The sequence below is a fragment of the Ursus arctos genome, unplaced genomic scaffold, assembly GCF_023065955.2.
Source record: "Ursus arctos isolate Adak ecotype North America unplaced genomic scaffold, UrsArc2.0 scaffold_3, whole genome shotgun sequence".
In the NCBI taxonomy this organism is placed as follows: domain Eukaryota; kingdom Metazoa; phylum Chordata; class Mammalia; order Carnivora; family Ursidae; genus Ursus; species Ursus arctos.
Genome location: NW_026622985.1, coordinates 21027305 through 21044418, shown reverse-complemented (window position 1 = coordinate 21044418; position 17114 = coordinate 21027305). Strand labels below are relative to the sequence as shown.

Here is a 17114-nt window from a genome sequence, read left to right as displayed (position 1 = left end):
AGGGATTTTACCCCCTTCTCCGAAAAGTGTCACATCATTTGTGAGGTTCACAAGCATCTGGTGGCTAAGTCGTCAGCTCTGTGATGATTTGCTGAGACACACTCTGAATGCATCTGTAAATTGAGGAATTGGGTGGTCGGAAGGTCCCTGATGGCTCCAACATGCTATCAATCTATAATACATGTGTCAGGGCCCAGGCATGGCATAATGCTGACAGCCCAGGAGCCTTCCCTTCATCCTGTCATCTATGAAACAAGGCGATACAGTGACATTCTGGAAAACTTTAGAGTTCTGAAGGGCTTTGTTCTCTGCCCAGCACATCTGGCTCCTTTAGTTCCAGATGTCTGTGTCTATCCTGCTTTTCCACTTGTCCACTTCTGCCCATGTGAGACTTCACAGGCTTTCTGACCCTTAACTTTCTTTCCTAAATAGAACAGCACCTTGGGATGACGTTCCATCAGGTGGGGTCTCTAAGGAGCAAATAAATACATCATAGGTCATGATGCGCACCTAGTAACTCATCCTCTCCTCATAGCCCCCAGTGTCGTGGGCCACTGGGCGGTCACTGCTGCTGGCCACTTCTGTTCCACTGAATTTAAAACCAATAAGCAATACCCAAGTTGAGATTGCAAGATTCTGGACGAGCTTAGGACAAGATCACAGCAGTTAACTAGTCTGCTAATTGCATAATAACCTGTCATCCTGTTATGACAGACTGTTTGTGGGAAAGGAATTTTAGACTGGGAGCCAGAGAGGATGTGGGCTGAGTCCTGGTTCTGCCACCTCCTTCTTGCATGCCTGTAGGCAGGACAACATCAAAACCTTGGTTTCTTCTGTAATATGTGTGTAGTCATTCCTTTCCCCAGCTCCTTCACAGGAATTTCACAAGGAATATATAACAATATGCCCAAAGTGCTATTTAAATGATAAACTGCTAAATAAATGTGAGATTTTCCTCAGAGAGAATGAAAATTTTGAGTCTTGGTAAAAATGCATGTTGACATTTCTTTTATTCATTCAACAAATATTTAGGCAGCACCTGCTATTGCTAGATACTGTGCCAGGAGCTGGGGAATCAGTTATGAACAAAAATACAGATACCATTCCTGCCATCTGGGAACTTTTTAGACTCATGGCAAAAAGAAAAAGTTATCACAAGAATTCATACCTTTACCACTAAGTGGTCTCAGTTGTGAACATGGGAAGAAAGGAGTGTTGAAGAGAGGTTCTTGGAACCATGAGAGCTTCTAATCATGGGATTTGGCTTAGAACGGTCCAGAAAGCCTTCCCTGAAGAAATGACCCTAGAACCAAGATCTAAACAGTAGACAGGCGTTAACATTAGTGATGCAGGCAGGAAAGCAGGTTCAAAGGCCTCATGGTGAGCCAGAGCCTGAAGGGTTTGAAGGTTACTGACCCTGGAGTTGAGAAAGCAAAGCAGGTGGGCACTGAGAGCAAAGTTAAGTCTGGAAAGATGGATGGGGAACAGATTAAGGTTCTCTAAAGGATTTTCACTTCATTCTTATAAACAGTGGGAAGCTGATTACAGGGATTTAAGTAGGAAAGCAACATGATCAGATTTACGCTCTGGAAAGATTACGATGACCACAGAGTGAAGAACAGATGGAAGGAGGTTGATTGGCTGTAGGGTTGCAGGCAGAGCCTGATGGTAGTTTGGACTCAGATGCATCAATGGAGATGAGAATAGAGGAATATTTAGAAAGTAATAACCACAAGACTTGAAATCAATTTGAATTGCAATAGTACAAGTTATTGAGATTTGATATTGTACTTATTCTTGGACTCAGCAGTTAAAATCATGTCCCAGGGTAAATGGCAATATTTTCCTCATTAAGACATTATGACAGATGAATTACTTTTCCCCCCACTTGAATTTAATGACTAGTTTCTTCCTCCAAGGCCTTTTTTTTTTTCAGTTTTATTGAAGTATAGTTGACAAATAGAATTGTACATTGTGATTTGATACACACAGGGAAAGGATCCCTGCCATCTAGTTAATTAACATATTCATAATTGTTAACAATGAATTGTGTAATTCAAATTTGCTAAGAGAGTAGAACGTAAATGTTCGCGCCACCCCCCCACTGCCAAAATGAACTACACTTGTCTCACCGATGCTATGACTAGGCGCTGACAGTACTAAGCATTGTCTGCCTTTGATCCCTTGTATACCTTCCCGTTAATACCATGACCCCATTTCATTTTCTATATATCTGTGAGAAAATAAATTAGCATGTTTACTTGAAACATGTAGCAAAATGACAAAGCTAATACCTATTGTAACTGCTGTGCCTTTGAAGTTTATCCCTGTCTTACTCATAACATTAATTGGAGAATTCTCCCATTAGCTGAAGACGCTCCACATGCTGTGCATTTTGAAAGGTCAAATCTGCGGAAGAATTTACTGTATTTCATTAAAGATGTCTCGCTTAGCACTTACATTAATAAAAAAAAAAATAGTCTCCACTTTAAAACAGGGTGGCAAGGGGCGCCTGGGTGGCACAGCGGTTGGGCGTCTGCCTTCAGCTCAGGGCGTGATCCCAGCGTTGTGGGATCGAGCCCCACATCAGGCTCCTCCGCTATGAGCCTGCTTCTTCCTCTCCCACTCCCCCTGCTTGTGTTCCCTCTCTCGCTGGCTGTCTCTATCTCTGTTGAATAAATAAATAAAATCTTAAAAAAACAAAACAAAACAAAAAAACAGGGTGGCAAATACATGGCCCACATGCCACCCTTCTGTCCTCCCACTTCCACGTCTGGGATGCTAAATGATAAAGACGTCATTTCCTCCCGAGCCTTTTGAGAATCCCCCTCAACACAGCACTCCAGGCAGTCAGTTGATCAAAGCTGGCATGAGAGTCAAAACTCATTTGCCATCCCCACTTCAACACGATGTAAGCCTTCGTTCCCCAAAATAACCACTATCAGTGCATGCTTATGTAGGTCTTCCTCCCGCCACAGATGTGGTTTGCCTGTTTTTGTCAACAACATCTGCTGCTTTGTATCATCTCCACTCACCTGAGTACAGGCAGCCATGGACGTTTCCAGCAAACTGACAAGAGTCCTGCTTCACACACTGGAGTCTCTTCTTCTCTGAGAACTTCCTCCGTCCCTGCGGGTGTTTCCTCGGCCTTACACAGGGACAACCCAGAAATGTGGGAGAATTAAAACTCTGGGAGAGCAATCCTCAGTGAGGAGCAATCCTTATTCCCTCCCTGGGGAGAGGAGAGTCAGAGGATAAACACCCAGGCCTTGCCACCCCACAGTAGGAAGGTTCTGATGGGTGTTCCCTATGGTTTCTCAGAAGATCCACAGAGGGACTGAGTCCGGGTGCACGCAGTGACTATCTGCTCATTAGTGTGTTTCACTTCCCTGATTCACTTTCTTCCTTCTTTATTCGTGCTTCCTAGATCACTCAAGTCGCCATCGCAGGGTCTGTTTTTGGAGAACCCAACTAAAGCAGCATCTTCGGTCTTCACTTTATGTAAAACATTGATTTACAGTCAGTGAAGTTCCTTCTGATGACCTGTGTACTGAGATACGGGCTATGACTCTCCGCTCCGTGGTGGATCCCTTAGAACCATCTTTCCTTTCTCTGTGGCGAGTCCCACAGGAGAACCTAGGGGATCAGAAAGGGGGGTGTGAGGAAAAACAAACTCAGTTGCACCAAGAACTCCCACCACAAAGCAAATTTATTTTTATCTGTGTTTTGTGATTTTGATTGAAAAATATATTCCAGGGCCAATCCTGTGATGGTATTTGTTCCGTATGTCCACCAGTTGTGCCGAAGTGATGCTTATCAGGGATGCCAGGACCTTAAATGAAAATTTATTTCAAGCCTTAACTGGTTAAGTTAGTCAAAACAGGAAATAAGCAAATGTCAGTTCTGCCTATATATCAGACCTTTTTTTATAAACAATGTGTATATTATGTATATATAACATAAACGAGTTAAAATTGTTCTTTACATTAACAGACTGACACCACTAAGAAGTTCTATCTAAAATGACATCAGGTCAAAAAAATCTCCTATGTGTTTCTCCCAACATTCCAGGAAAGCCCTAAAAAGACATAGAAAATGTCAGGATTCACAGATTCTAGCAATGATAAGACTGCTTAGGTATTGCTTTATAGGGCAGGGATAGTTGTATTTAAACCTCCTCCCCTCCTGGGATGCCCAGGTGGCTCAGTTGGTTAAATGTCTACCTTTTGGCTCAGGTCGTGATCCCAGGGTCCTAAGATCGAGTCCTTCATTGGCCTCCTTGCTCATCAGAGAGCCTGCTTCTCCCTCTGTGTGCCACTCCCCCTGCTTGTGCTCTCTCTCTCTGACAAATAAATAAGATCTTTAAAAATAAGTAAATAAACCTCCTTCCCACTGAATAATCAGTCACTCTCTTTCCCCAGCTACTCTCTTTTAACCAATTCTGAAATCTCAAATCCCAAAGCACAGCATAACAGAAAGTAGAGAAAAGAGGGCAGTGACAAATTGCTGCCCAGGGCATGTGGCACTATTGCATTGAGCCCCATGGATGGAGGCAGAGCTGTAAGAGGCCTGGGATAGTAGATAGAGACCATCTCAGATTTTTTACAACCCAAGTGTTTCTCCCCAAAACAAGCAGATAAAATTAGGAAGTTGTGTTGAGAGAAGGTCTCCCCACAGTCCAGCAGAGCTATAGGACACAATTGCCAATGGAAGTCTGGCTGCAGACTGTGCACACGTTCACTGTTGTAGGAAAGCCAAAGCAGGTGTTATATGTCACACAGTCACTCATGTGGACAGCAATGGAGTTCATGAGCCTGCACCCGGATAAATCTTCCTATTTTAAATGAATGGAAGTTCTAAAGGTCAGCATGGGGATATAAAAAAATAGTTAAGCATGTAATAAAGGGATCATTATAATTAGCCTTAAAGATTCAGAGGAACAGCATGACACTGAAACAGATTTACTGCAGAAAACAGAAGGAACTGAGAAAATGTGCTTGGATGCTAGAAGATTATGTAACATTTAAGAAATAACAGAAATGGGCAGAGCAGACTGAAATGCAAAAAAAACAAGGAAAGTGATGCTTGACCAAGTGAAAAGGCCATAATAAACAAATCTGGGAGCTTGGAATTACCTCTGAAAATTAAAATGTTTATTAGAGTTAGTAAAAGGTGAAACTGGTCCTGCAAGAAATTAATGATGTAGAGATCAACATGAGCAACTCTCCAGTTACAGAGCAGATCTTGAGCTGTGTTCCGTCTCAACAGCAGTCACAAGCACAGCACTCTGCCTCCAGTCACGCTGCTCTTGATATGGAGTCTCAGTTCCAAGGCCACTCTAACTTTGTCAGACTTACCAAAGGAGGGGGGTAGGAAATGAAGTGTGAACCAAGAGCTTTGATTATAACCCCTTGGAAGAAAAGGAACGGCATGACCTGCTTTTGATACACATTAATGGACAAAGAAAGAGAAACTGAAAAAATGAAGCAGTCGAGATCAAATCTACTACTAGAATATCCTTTGAGAGTACTTCTCACATGCATGCAAATCACTTGGGGGTCTTGTTAAATTACGGATCTGATTCAGTGGGTCTGGGGTCTGATAGTTCGCATTTCTGTCCAGCCCCCAGTTACCAAATCTTGAAGAGAAAGACTTAAGAAAAAACCTGAAGTGAATGCACTCACTATATTCCAGGAAGCATTAAAACAAATTTATACCTAAGCACATTCTAGTAACTTATGAAGAATTCAAAAGGATAAAGAAAATGTTATCCAATTATTCATATAAGAAAATGAAAGGTTAATTGCAAATAAACAAAAATTGAGTGGATCCAGGCTTGTCCTCAGCATTACTAAATGTCAGAAAACAATAGAAAAGAAACCCAGAGTTTGAGAGGAAGAAATTGTGATATCAGAATTCATTAATCAAACTAGGAAGTTCTTAGAAAAGATACCACATATTTAGGTTTTCTATTGCTGCTACTATAAAGGACTACAAATTTACTGGCTTAAAACAACATAGACTTATTATCTGATAGTACTATAGCTCAGAAATCCAACAGGGGTCTCACTGGGCTAAAATCAGCATGTCAGCATGGAGGCATTCTTTCCTGGGATCTCCAGGGGGAAACCCATTTCCTTGTCTTTTCCAAATTCAGTTTCTAAAAGCCTCCTGTAGTCCACAACCTGTGGCCTTTTTCCTCTGTCTTCAAAGCCAATGGCAAGTTGAGCCCTCCTCACCCCACTATCTCTCTATCTGCAGCCAGGAAAGTTCTCCATTTTTAAGGACTTAGATGATTGGATTGGGCCCACCCAGATAATCCAAGATACTCTCCCAGCCTCAAGGTCCTTAACGTTAATCACAGATGCAAAATCTTTCTTGTAAAGTAATAGATAATACACAGGTTTTGAGGATTAAGGTATAGACCCATTGAAGAGACCATTAACTATGACATCAAATATGCTGTTTCTGAAAAATTTGAGGACATATGCTAACAGAGGACCAAAATTCAAAATCCAAAAATGGAGAAATAGTGGAATAAAGTGAATTGTGATGAGCATTAAAACCAGTTTATTGGTTAAGTCTATGTAACCATTAGATACTTATAGGAAAATGCAAAGCTAGAAACAATTCATAAGGGAATAATTGTGTAATCATTACAAACTAAGGGTATAGTTTATATTAGAGCATAAGGACTGTTGAGTGAAGTCAATGTGGGCTGCCTTACTCCTCTAGCTAAGACCAGTAGGAAATTGATAGAAAACTAATGGGATGAGAACAACGGTTTGCTTTGTTTATGGCAAAAAAAATAGTTTAAAGCAAATCAAAGCAAGCCATACTCCACATAGCAAAAGGCAGCCTAAAAGAACTTGAAAGGAAGCTCAAAAGAGCAAAAACCCTAAAAGAATTAAGAAATTAATATGCACCTATTGTGACAATAAATTGTTGAACACCTTTTTGAAAAACAGACCTCTAATTTGTGGAAAAAGAATTTAAAATTCATTGAAAGCATTAAATGGAACTGTGCACCATTTTGTATCGATAACATGTAAAGTGCATTACAAAGTTCTCACTAAAATAATGCCTATCATTATCTTTACTTTGTTACCAATAAGGAATCTGAGCCATAGAGAGATCAGGGGATTGCTCACAGTCACTCCAGCGTGAGCCACTAAGGGTCTCACTCAGAGCTAAGAGCCAATCCTGGTAGTAGATGCTCTCTTGTGTACACATGAGGTCATGTTACTAGTGAGAGATGGAGCTGGGACTGGAACCCAAGTCAGTTTTATCCCATGTTGTGTGTGCATAATTGCCTCAGAATTGTTTTTCTGTTTACGCCTTTGCCTCAACCCCTGAACACGGGTTATTTTTGTTCTCTCCTCCAATCTCCCTGCATGACCAGAACCCCTACAAACCCCCCATTGATTTTGCCACTTTCAACCACTGTGAGTAAATTCTCCCACCCAGTCCTTTCCCCTGCCCCACCGCCCCACCGCCATGGGTAGACCTTGGGGAATTTCACATACACACACACACACACACACACACACACACACACACACACACACACACACAAGAGATCTGCTCCAGCCTCTTGATGAGGACTTCGATGCGCCTTCTCTCTCAAGGTCAATTCCTCCTTTTGTGCTCTAGATCCCATCCTCTCTCCTCATGAAATAATTTCACCAATTACCGCCTTTTCTCCTGAGTCGTCAGACTATCTCTGTTCAGATACCTTCTCATCTGAATGTAAGCATGCTTTCCCCAAATCTTCCTTTGGTGGGAGTGAGGGTGGGACCACTGTGACATTACCCCTTCAACCCCATATCCATTTCTTGGTTCCACTTCCTCCCTTCCCCTTCATTCAGACCCACTGAAATCTGATTTCTGCCCCCTCAGAATAATTAAACTGCTTCCACAGAGGCCACCAGTGACCCTCCTGTTTGATGATCTACTTAAAACCTTGTTTTAGGAGTATTTCCATTTATTACTTCTTGGAAACTTCCTCTTTACTTGGCTCTCTGTTACTTCTCAGGCACTTTATTCATTCCTCTGCATACTCTAAGGAGGGTTCATTCATGCTGCACAGTATTTTAAGTTTAACCTGACACATTACACCTCTTATCCTGAGTTTTCTGCTGATCACCAGGCAATAGAGCCCACCACTCAAAACTTCTTCACCTGAACCCAAACTCTCAAAGGCACCTCAAACTCATTTCACCCAAACTCATTTCACTATACTCCACTCACAGAAGCCTCTTTTCCTGTATTTCTTACTTTACCTAATGATACCATCATCTCTCCAGGTTCCCAAGCTACAAGTCATAATAGATTTCATCCTCTCCTTTATATCGTCTCCCACCCCCCACAAATCACGATGCCTCATCTGTTTTCCTAAGTATCTTACAACTCTCTTTCTTTCTACCCTCCTCACACACCCTTCACCATTATGATCAATTCCTTCAGGTGTGTCTATTGGAACATTGACTCTGTGTCAGGCATTGTGTAAAGTACTAGGAATACATTCCCTCCCCTGATGGAATTTATACTCTAGTTGGGGAGATGGGCATTAAACTAATAATTTCACAAATATAATTACATGAATACAATTTTATAAATATAGGAAAACTACAGGATGCAATGAAAAATTATAATAGCTTTGATTTAAAATAAAAGGTCAGGAGGCACTTGGGTGGCTCCATTGGCTCCATTGACTTCGGCTTAGGTCATGATGTTGGCGTCTTGGGATCAAGCCCCACATCAGGGTCTGTGCTCAGCAGGAAGTCTGCTTGAGGGTTCTCTCTCTCTCTCCCTCTCCTGCCCCTTCCCCTGCTCATTCACTCTCTCTCAAATAAATAAATAAATCTTTAAAAAAAGATATAAAATAAAAGGTCAGGAACATCTTCTGTGAGGAGGTGTTAAGTTGGCACCTAAAGAAGGAATTTGAGATAACTGTGTGGAGGGTGAGAAAGGGTGGGCGAATGAAGGAGCCTGTGCAAAGTCCCTGTGGTTAGAAAAGTCTGGCTTATTCAAGGAAATCCAGTGAGTGAAGGGGAGTGACCCATGAGGCCTCTGGGGAATAGTATGTGGGGACCAATTGATAGGTTTTGTGTTTTATTCTAACTTCAGTGGGAATCCATTGAGGGATTTTAAGCATAATAAGATCCTGTGACAACAGCAAATTGGCTATTGCTTCGATTCAGGCAGTAGATGATGGTGAGTATGGATTAGAGTGGTAGCCGTGGAGATGGAAAGAAGTGCACTGAAATAGATTTGGGAGGTAAAATTGGGTTTGGTGATAAGGAAGTGAGGGAAAGGGAGATGTTAAGAACGACTTTCAGGCCCTGTCTTTAAAACTCAGAAGGGCAAGTGAAATTTACCAAAATGAGGAACACAGAAGAGAAGATTTGGGGGACATGATCAGGGTTCCACTTTCACTATATTGAATTTATGGTGCTTGTGAGACACCCACAGCTCAATAAATATTTAATGTTGATGTAAAGTGAAATAGACATTTAATCTTTCTGAAATTACTTAAAGATGTTTCTAGACGGGTTTCTCAAAAAAAAAATACTTGATGCTCTATATTCATCATTTAAAAAAAATATTACTCTCAGAATTGAAATTTTCTATTTGCGAGTATTGCTATCCTTCCACATTTTCTTTGCCAGCTGTTTACAGCATGCTGTAAACAGAGCAGTTTATCTCTTCACCACTCTTGGTTTTGTTCAGAACATAAAGAAAAACCCCTTTGTGGTTGTTAATATGTTCTGCAAGCCTCACCTCACTCTGAGTTTTAGCTTCCCTGACACACTTCTTCCTCTTTCCCTGCAGGCCTTTATTCCTGTTCGAGGCTATTCACCTGGCCTGCTTTATTTTGAACACACCCTTTATGTAGCTGAGTTTATCAGAAGACAACATGTGCAGACTTATCCTTTCTAGATACTCATTGGGATTACTTTAAACGGTCAGACTGCTCTCTCCATAAGGAACAAAGCCAGGGGGAAAATGTTATTCGAAAACAGCTTTACGGTGTTTATGAGAAAAACACTTTTATTTAAAAGATGCAGAAAGGATCATTTTTAAAGCATTGCTGAGAAAGCCTCAGCTTACCACGTGAAAACAGATTCTGGCCAAAGATGGCGAACAATTTGAATTTTTCTTTGTAAATTGAGTATTGTGCTTGGCTGAAAATCGGTGATGGGAGGTATGGGAACTGCCACCAACAGTATATCTTCCATACTCGTGTAATGGAAAGATTGGGTCGTTTTGTGGTGGGGTTTTTTGTTTTGTTTTGTTTTGTTTTTGGCCCAGGTCACTTTCATTAAGAAAAAAAATACCCCTTTCTGACTTCGAATAGCTTAAACAAATTATCTAAAGGAACTGCAGGGTTTAACTCATTTAATGAATTTTAATAAGACATACATGAATCAGTCAAAACCCAGGAAAAAAGTGAATAATATTGAACTACTTTTAATGGAAATTAGCTCATTACCCTGCTGGCTTACATTTACCAAAGGCTGAATTTTTGATGGAAAATTTGCCAGACTGTGAGATAATGGGAGAATCCTTAAATTAAAGATTAACTTTATTAGTGGTATTTTTCTCCCTCAAATTAGCCCTAACAAGAGATTCTAAAAAACCCTGGGGCTTTTTCCCCCTTTGGGAAACTTCAAAAAAAAAAAAAAAAAAAGAAAAGAAAAAAGAAAAAATTTCCCCTATTGGAAGACTTTCTAACAGTCCCTGAAATATTTTCAGAAATGTAGTAAGAACATGGGTTTCCTTTATTGCCTCTAATCCTTTATGAGAAAGGATAACTTTAGAGGTGGAAGGGTCTGTGTGGGTGTCCAGGTGAGTTTCCTGTCCTCCAGCAGGATACCAGAGAAACTAAAAAAGGAATTCTCTTTCTTAGTCTTTTATTCTCTCTCACATTCAGACAGTATGAACATACTTTTGTTCTGCTTTTCTTCTTTTCCCTCTTTTATGGCTTTCTCTTTCTTTCTTTCTTTCTTTCTTTCTTTCTTTCTTTCTTTCTTTCTTTTTAATGGTGAAATAGACACAACATGAAATTTGCCATGTTAATCATATTTAAGTGGACAGGCTCAGTAGTGCTAAGTACATTCACATTATTCTATCTTCCTTCTTTCTTAAGGAAAACAGAACACAGCTCTTAATAAACCAGGGTGTGGACATCTGCAGGGAAACAGGTTTTTATTTCAAAGTGCCTCCTACTTCTTTTCTATTGCTTAAAGAAAAAGAGAAATATAAAACATTTCCCCTGCATCTCTATCATTTTTAGTAACTGTAGAACTCCCTATAAAATACACGAAGCTGTAATGATAATCTCCAAAACCAGAGTCATACGTTGTACAAAGTACTTCAGTTGAAGGAGAACCCATTTCACCTTCTGCAAATGGAAGTTCAGTCTATCAAATGGAGTATAGAGACATATTGAAAGATTTATTTCTGTTTGAGGAAATTTCTAGAAATCTGGGGGAAAAAATTGCTTTGGCATTATTGCAGATCGAAGATATCATCATGGAACTCCCTGATCTAAGTTGCTCCTCGTTATGTTTTGATCTCTTATTCAAACTGGGGTGATTTTTAAAAGTTCATCATGTTGTTGCCGGCTGAAAATAAATAATTAAAAGTCTCGCCAAACAACTTACAAACACACACTAGAAAGGGGCTCGCCTTCAGAGCTACTGTATATATAGTGGTATTTTTTCATTCTGGGTCTCATACGTCAGAAGCAGGTTTTGAAAAGAGCCGCTTTGTGGAACATTACTCTTGGGACAAGACAATGTTGCTAACCAGTCATCAAGCAATTGGAAAACGGTCCTTTGTGACGCTCACATTGGCCATAGAGTTCTGCATCACATGAGGAGAGGCCTCCGTTAAGGCTGCTGACAGACAGACAACCAGCAGAAGCCAATAATCTACATAGCAAATGGAATGTTCTGATATTCCCCTAAGGCAAGATCCCTAACAATGAAGCATTGAAGGGGGTGCAAGAAAAGGAAATGCTAAGTAATTTCTGGGTTTCTTACTTAATTGAATGAGATATTAACCTGCAGTAGACATTACGATTGTGTTTTTGTTTTTAAATGGACTTACATAAAATGTTCCCCTGATAGGGTGTTCAGATTTAGAAAAAAAAACAAAAAACAAAACAGAATTCAGGGGTGCCTGGGTGGCTCAGTCCCTTAAGCGTCTGACTCTTGATTTTAGTTCAGGTCATGTTCTCAGGGTTGTGAGATTGAGCTTCATGCTGGCTGTAGAGCCTGCTTAAGATTCTCTCTCTCCCTTTTCCTCTGCCCCCCCCCCCCCGCCCCACTTATATGTGCGTGCTCTCTCTCTCTCTCACAAACAAACAAACAAACAGAATTCCCATTTAAATTGAATTTCAGATAAACAACAAAAAAATTTTTTTTGTACAAGGATGTCCTATATAACATATATCTCATGCAGTATACAGGTCATATTATACTAAAATACATCATTCATTCTTTATCTGAAATTCCAATTTAACTGAGCATATTGTGTTTTATCTGACAACCATCTTCCTATAGCTTACTAAAAGTTGTATTTATTGACATGTAGAATTCAATTCCAGTTTCAATATGAAATCAGTGTTGTCTTCTCTCCCATTTTCAAGTACTGGGATTTCTTGTCTAAGCTCTTCGCACTGGGCTTCTGTTTCTCTGTCTATTTCACTGTGGTTTTAGGTGCAGAATTAAAATTTTATTTTAGTTTTATTTCTAATGAAGACAGATTTTAGAAATCTAATTCCACTTTGAGCTTCATATTAAATGTATCTAAATTTTCTCATTAGCTACGTCTAAATTTTCCCCTTTATTCTCTAATTTTTTTTTTCCTTTTATGTCCCTGCTTATGGTTTGTTAGCTTATAACTGTACTTTAAGGTCTTTCACTTTTGTTATCCTAAGAGTAAGGATTAAAAAAATATGTTTGTATTTGTGTGCACACATATACAAATAAATGATTAATATGGAAAACATGGGTCACATAAAGAAATTTTCTACCCACAAGGGAATATAATATACCACTTTCTATAGAAGTAGGGGAAATAAAGGCCAGAAATAAACTACATAAAGATGATGTTACTATTATTTTAAAGAAATACTTTTTTTCTATGAACTAGGTTCATAGCTCTGAAAGGATTAAAAAAATGTTATCTAGATCCTTGTTCTGTTTCCTTATGGAGATGGGTGATGGGAAACCCAAGTAATACTCTGAGCAAACCAAACTTATCTTGCTTCTGTGATCTATCCCCAACTAGAAAGATTCCAGAAAAGGAAAAATTACAGACATAAGGATTTAAATGTTTTTCCTTTGTTTTTGGTGTTTTTATTTAAATATTAATTGGAATAAACTTGGTTTCCAAGAGGGGCCATCCTACAAAAAGAATTGTACATTTAGAGTATCTAGGAGTTTGGTCCACACGCTTAGAGCATTTCTGTAGCTCTTCTGTAGTTGAACAGGAAGTGGGAGTTTAATCATGTAGAAAACTTGACCTTCTGGCTTAATCAAACCAAATCGAGTATATTCAATATAGATGTTTCCTATTTATCATTAAATGTTTATAGTATTATTGATAATTGGCCAAAAAAACACAAAGGGCCACATAAGTTATTGGTAATTTGGGGAAGTCTATTCTGACACTATTTCTGACTACCTGAAATTACTTACTCCCTAGCAACCAGCCTCTTTTAGACAATGTCTCAAAAAGGCTAACTATTGCTTCAGACTGAAGGCTCTGCGGCACAACTCAGCATTAGAAATATTCCAGAAACTGCCATAATAGGAGCAGGAAAGAAGTCCTGGGTCACACCAGTGGTCTGAGGTCAGACAAAATGGAACAGCCTTAAAAGAATGGGAAGCCAAAGTACCTCTGATGAAAGGTGGTCACGTTAAACATCCCTCTCTCCTTTTCTGGTCTTGACCAGTGGTCCTCTTATGCCATTTTAGTTCTGGCACCAGACCAGCTGAGAGGTCAGATGATTACACATTTTCCAGCAGAGGAATAATCATCTTTTAGCGTAATGTCCCATGCGGAGGCGAGAGCTCCATAATGGTGCGACCATTTTCAATGTATTTGTATCAAAGTCTAAGAAACTCCCTCACCTTGCAAATGTAAAACAGCAAATACTCAAAATCTGTTCTGGTGCTCCAGGAAGAAGGTGAGGAAGCAAAGAAAGCCGAGGAAATAATTGAATGTTTTGACATTGTAAGAATATACACATGACATCTTTTGCAGAAGACCTGTTGCTGGCAATTCCATAAATCAACAAATAAATTTTATCCTTCACTGAAAATAATAGTTAATTGGCCAATAGGTTACAGGGTTTTTGGGTTTTTTGGGTTTGGTTTGGTTTTTTTTGTTTTTTTTTCACTGCTGACTTAGCGGTCAATTTGTTTTTGTTGGCATTTTTACAGAGTAAGTCAAGGAGACAAATATATCTATTTATCTGTAATTTTTACTCTCAGTTGCTTCCAAAAAAAAAGGGATTAGATCCTTATAATTAAGTTATAATCAAACCACATGTAAAACAGAATTTTTTTCATTAGTTGGAAAGAGAGGTAAGAACTTACAGGCTATGTAAAATGAGCTGATTCTGCTCATCTCCTTAAGTAGGATGGTTATGACAATTGAGCATCAGATTTACTCTGGGTTCCCAAGGAAGCTGAGAAACCTGATAGGTTACATACCTTCCCTCTTTGCATAAAATGAAGCATCAAGTCTTCACAGCACGCATTGAGGTACAGTTAGTATTTACGCCATGCCTGAAGGGGATTGCTTACGCATCTAGAGAATTGTGTGTCCAGATTTCCTCAGAAATTTCCTATAAATGGGGTACAGTTTTCAACTATTACCATTTCATAGGAGTCCCAGTTTTTAAGGTGATACACACACAGTATGTGGCTTATTTTCAATATTTCACTTTTAGTGGGCATTTTCCAGATACCAACTAACATTAACATGAGCAAAATTATTCTGTTTTGGCTTACTGGGGCCAGTACAGGTCAGCCACCCCCCCATCATTATTTTTAAGCTTGTTTTTACTACTTTTTAAAAAAACTGATACCGTATGATGATAATAATAAAAGAAACAAAGGAAAGGGAATTAATCTGTCTTTTGCTTTTCATTATCTAAATGGTCATTTGGATCACAACAGACAGTCCACTCTCCATACCATTTGTAATCATAAAAGTTGCTCAGTAAATTGAGAAAAAAAAAAGTATGCCTTTGCTGACACACGAGTCACTCAATTCATGAGCAGTTGGGCTGCTGCTTCATGCACAACATTGCTGGCACTAACATAATAGATAGATACCTGCTCAGAGAAGGTCTCCGTGGGAGAACAGTCCCCAAAGAGTTATGCTTTTATACACTAGAATCTGATTCATGATATAGGTATAGACATTATTTTTAAATTGAGGACTAATGAGCTCTTCCGTAAGCGGCCTGAGGTGATCTCTGAAAATGGTTCGCTATTCACTTGACCCAGAAAACCCTACAAAATCGTGCAAATCAAGGGGTTCAAATCTTCATGTTCACTTTAAGAACCACATGTGAAACTGTTTGCCTCCGCATCAAGGGTCTGCAGATCCAAAAAGCCACCAAGTATCTGAAGGATGCCCCTCTGCAGAAGCCAAGTGTGACATTCTGTCACCACGCTGGTGGAGGTGGTAGCTGTGCCCGGGCCAAACAGTGGGGCTGCACACAGGGTCAGTGACCCAAAAAGAGGGCTGAATTTTTACTGCACATGCTTAATAATGCGGACAGCAATGCTGCTTTAGATGTGGGTTCTCTGGTCGTTGAGCACATCCAGATGAACAAAGCCCCCAGACGCAGCGTGGAACTTACAGGGCTTGTGGTCAGATAACCCAGACGTGAGCCCTCCCTGCCACATGGAGAGGATCCTTACTGAAAAAGAGCAGTCTGTCCCTAAACCAGAAGAGGAAGTTGCACAGAAGAAAAAGATAACCCCAGAAGAAAGTGAAGAAACAAAAACTTACGGCCCAGGAGTAAATTCTGCATAAAGTAAATGCAAATGAAAGTAAAAACAGAAGAAAAAAAAAATGTAGGACTCATGAAGGCTTGTTGATTGCTTTTTAACCACATAAAGAAAGTACACAAAGCAGAATTATTTTTATACTAAGCAAAGGTATTTACCGTGAAGAATTTAATTTCTGTCTATATTCTCTCTGTCCCTCCCTCCCTCTCTCCTCCTCCCATCCTGCCACACTCCCCCATTCTCCAGCTGTGGCCATGACACGGAAATCCCGAAGAATGGCTCAGTCTTAGATATTGTAAAGCAGCTGACCGGTTGCCATACACTTTACCGTCTATGTGCATCAGACTCCTCAGCCGTCAAATAAGGAAATATTCTTAGAATAATTAACATAATTCCAATGAAATTATTTGGGCTCCTTGAAGAAAACTGTAGCATATTTTGTCAGGCAGCATATTTTGTCCTTATGGTTTGCTATTTAACTAATTAATATTAATGCAATTGTCTTACTATCATGCCACCCATAAGTGGTAGCAGGTTATATTTTCAAAGTTCAAATATTGTTTTCTTTATTACAGGTTTCTTTTCTCCATGGAAAACTCCAAAGCCTGTAAGTTGGAATTCTTATGCTTCCTTCTTTATTTCTAGTTATTTTTGCAATCCCATTAAATAAGAGTTAATTGGGTAACTGCAAAATCTCTTTTACCTCTGAGGTTCTGTGATATCAAAGGAACAAATCCTGGGTCCCTTTATTTTGTATTTGTCACGCAAATACAAAAACAACATGTCTTACTTTCCTGTAAAGGCAATTCTTCCTGTTTTTTTTAATATTTAGAAAACGGGCATTAACACTATTCAGTGTGGTGTACTGTAGAAACCTTTTGTTTTTCCCCTTCAGGAATAACTATAGCCTTTATAATGCGGAATTTTTAGACACAATGCAAATGATAGAGGTCTTGACCTACAAATTAAATCTGGTGCATAAAAAACTTAGCTTTGTATATATTTATATGTTCATATGTACATTTTAATGTATATGCTAAATCTGTGTGTGTGAATTTTGCGGAGACATAC

General features: G+C 39.5%; 1 protein-coding gene and 1 pseudogene across 2 annotated transcripts in view; both read left to right on the top strand.

The window, feature by feature from the left end:
• The window catches only part of MAGI2 (membrane associated guanylate kinase, WW and PDZ domain containing 2), a 1245024-nt gene that overhangs the window by 1062148 nt on the left and 165762 nt on the right, over positions 1 to 17114 (top strand). For both annotated transcript variants that reach the window (XM_048212921.2, XM_048212920.2), the window contains exon 11: positions 16619 to 16650. In XM_048212921.2, the coding sequence (XP_048068878.1) occupies positions 16619 to 16650 (32 nt within the window). The remainder of the gene's footprint in view (positions 1 to 16618; positions 16651 to 17114) is intronic.
• LOC125281090 (60S ribosomal protein L17-like) lies at positions 15461 to 16057 on the top strand (annotated as a pseudogene).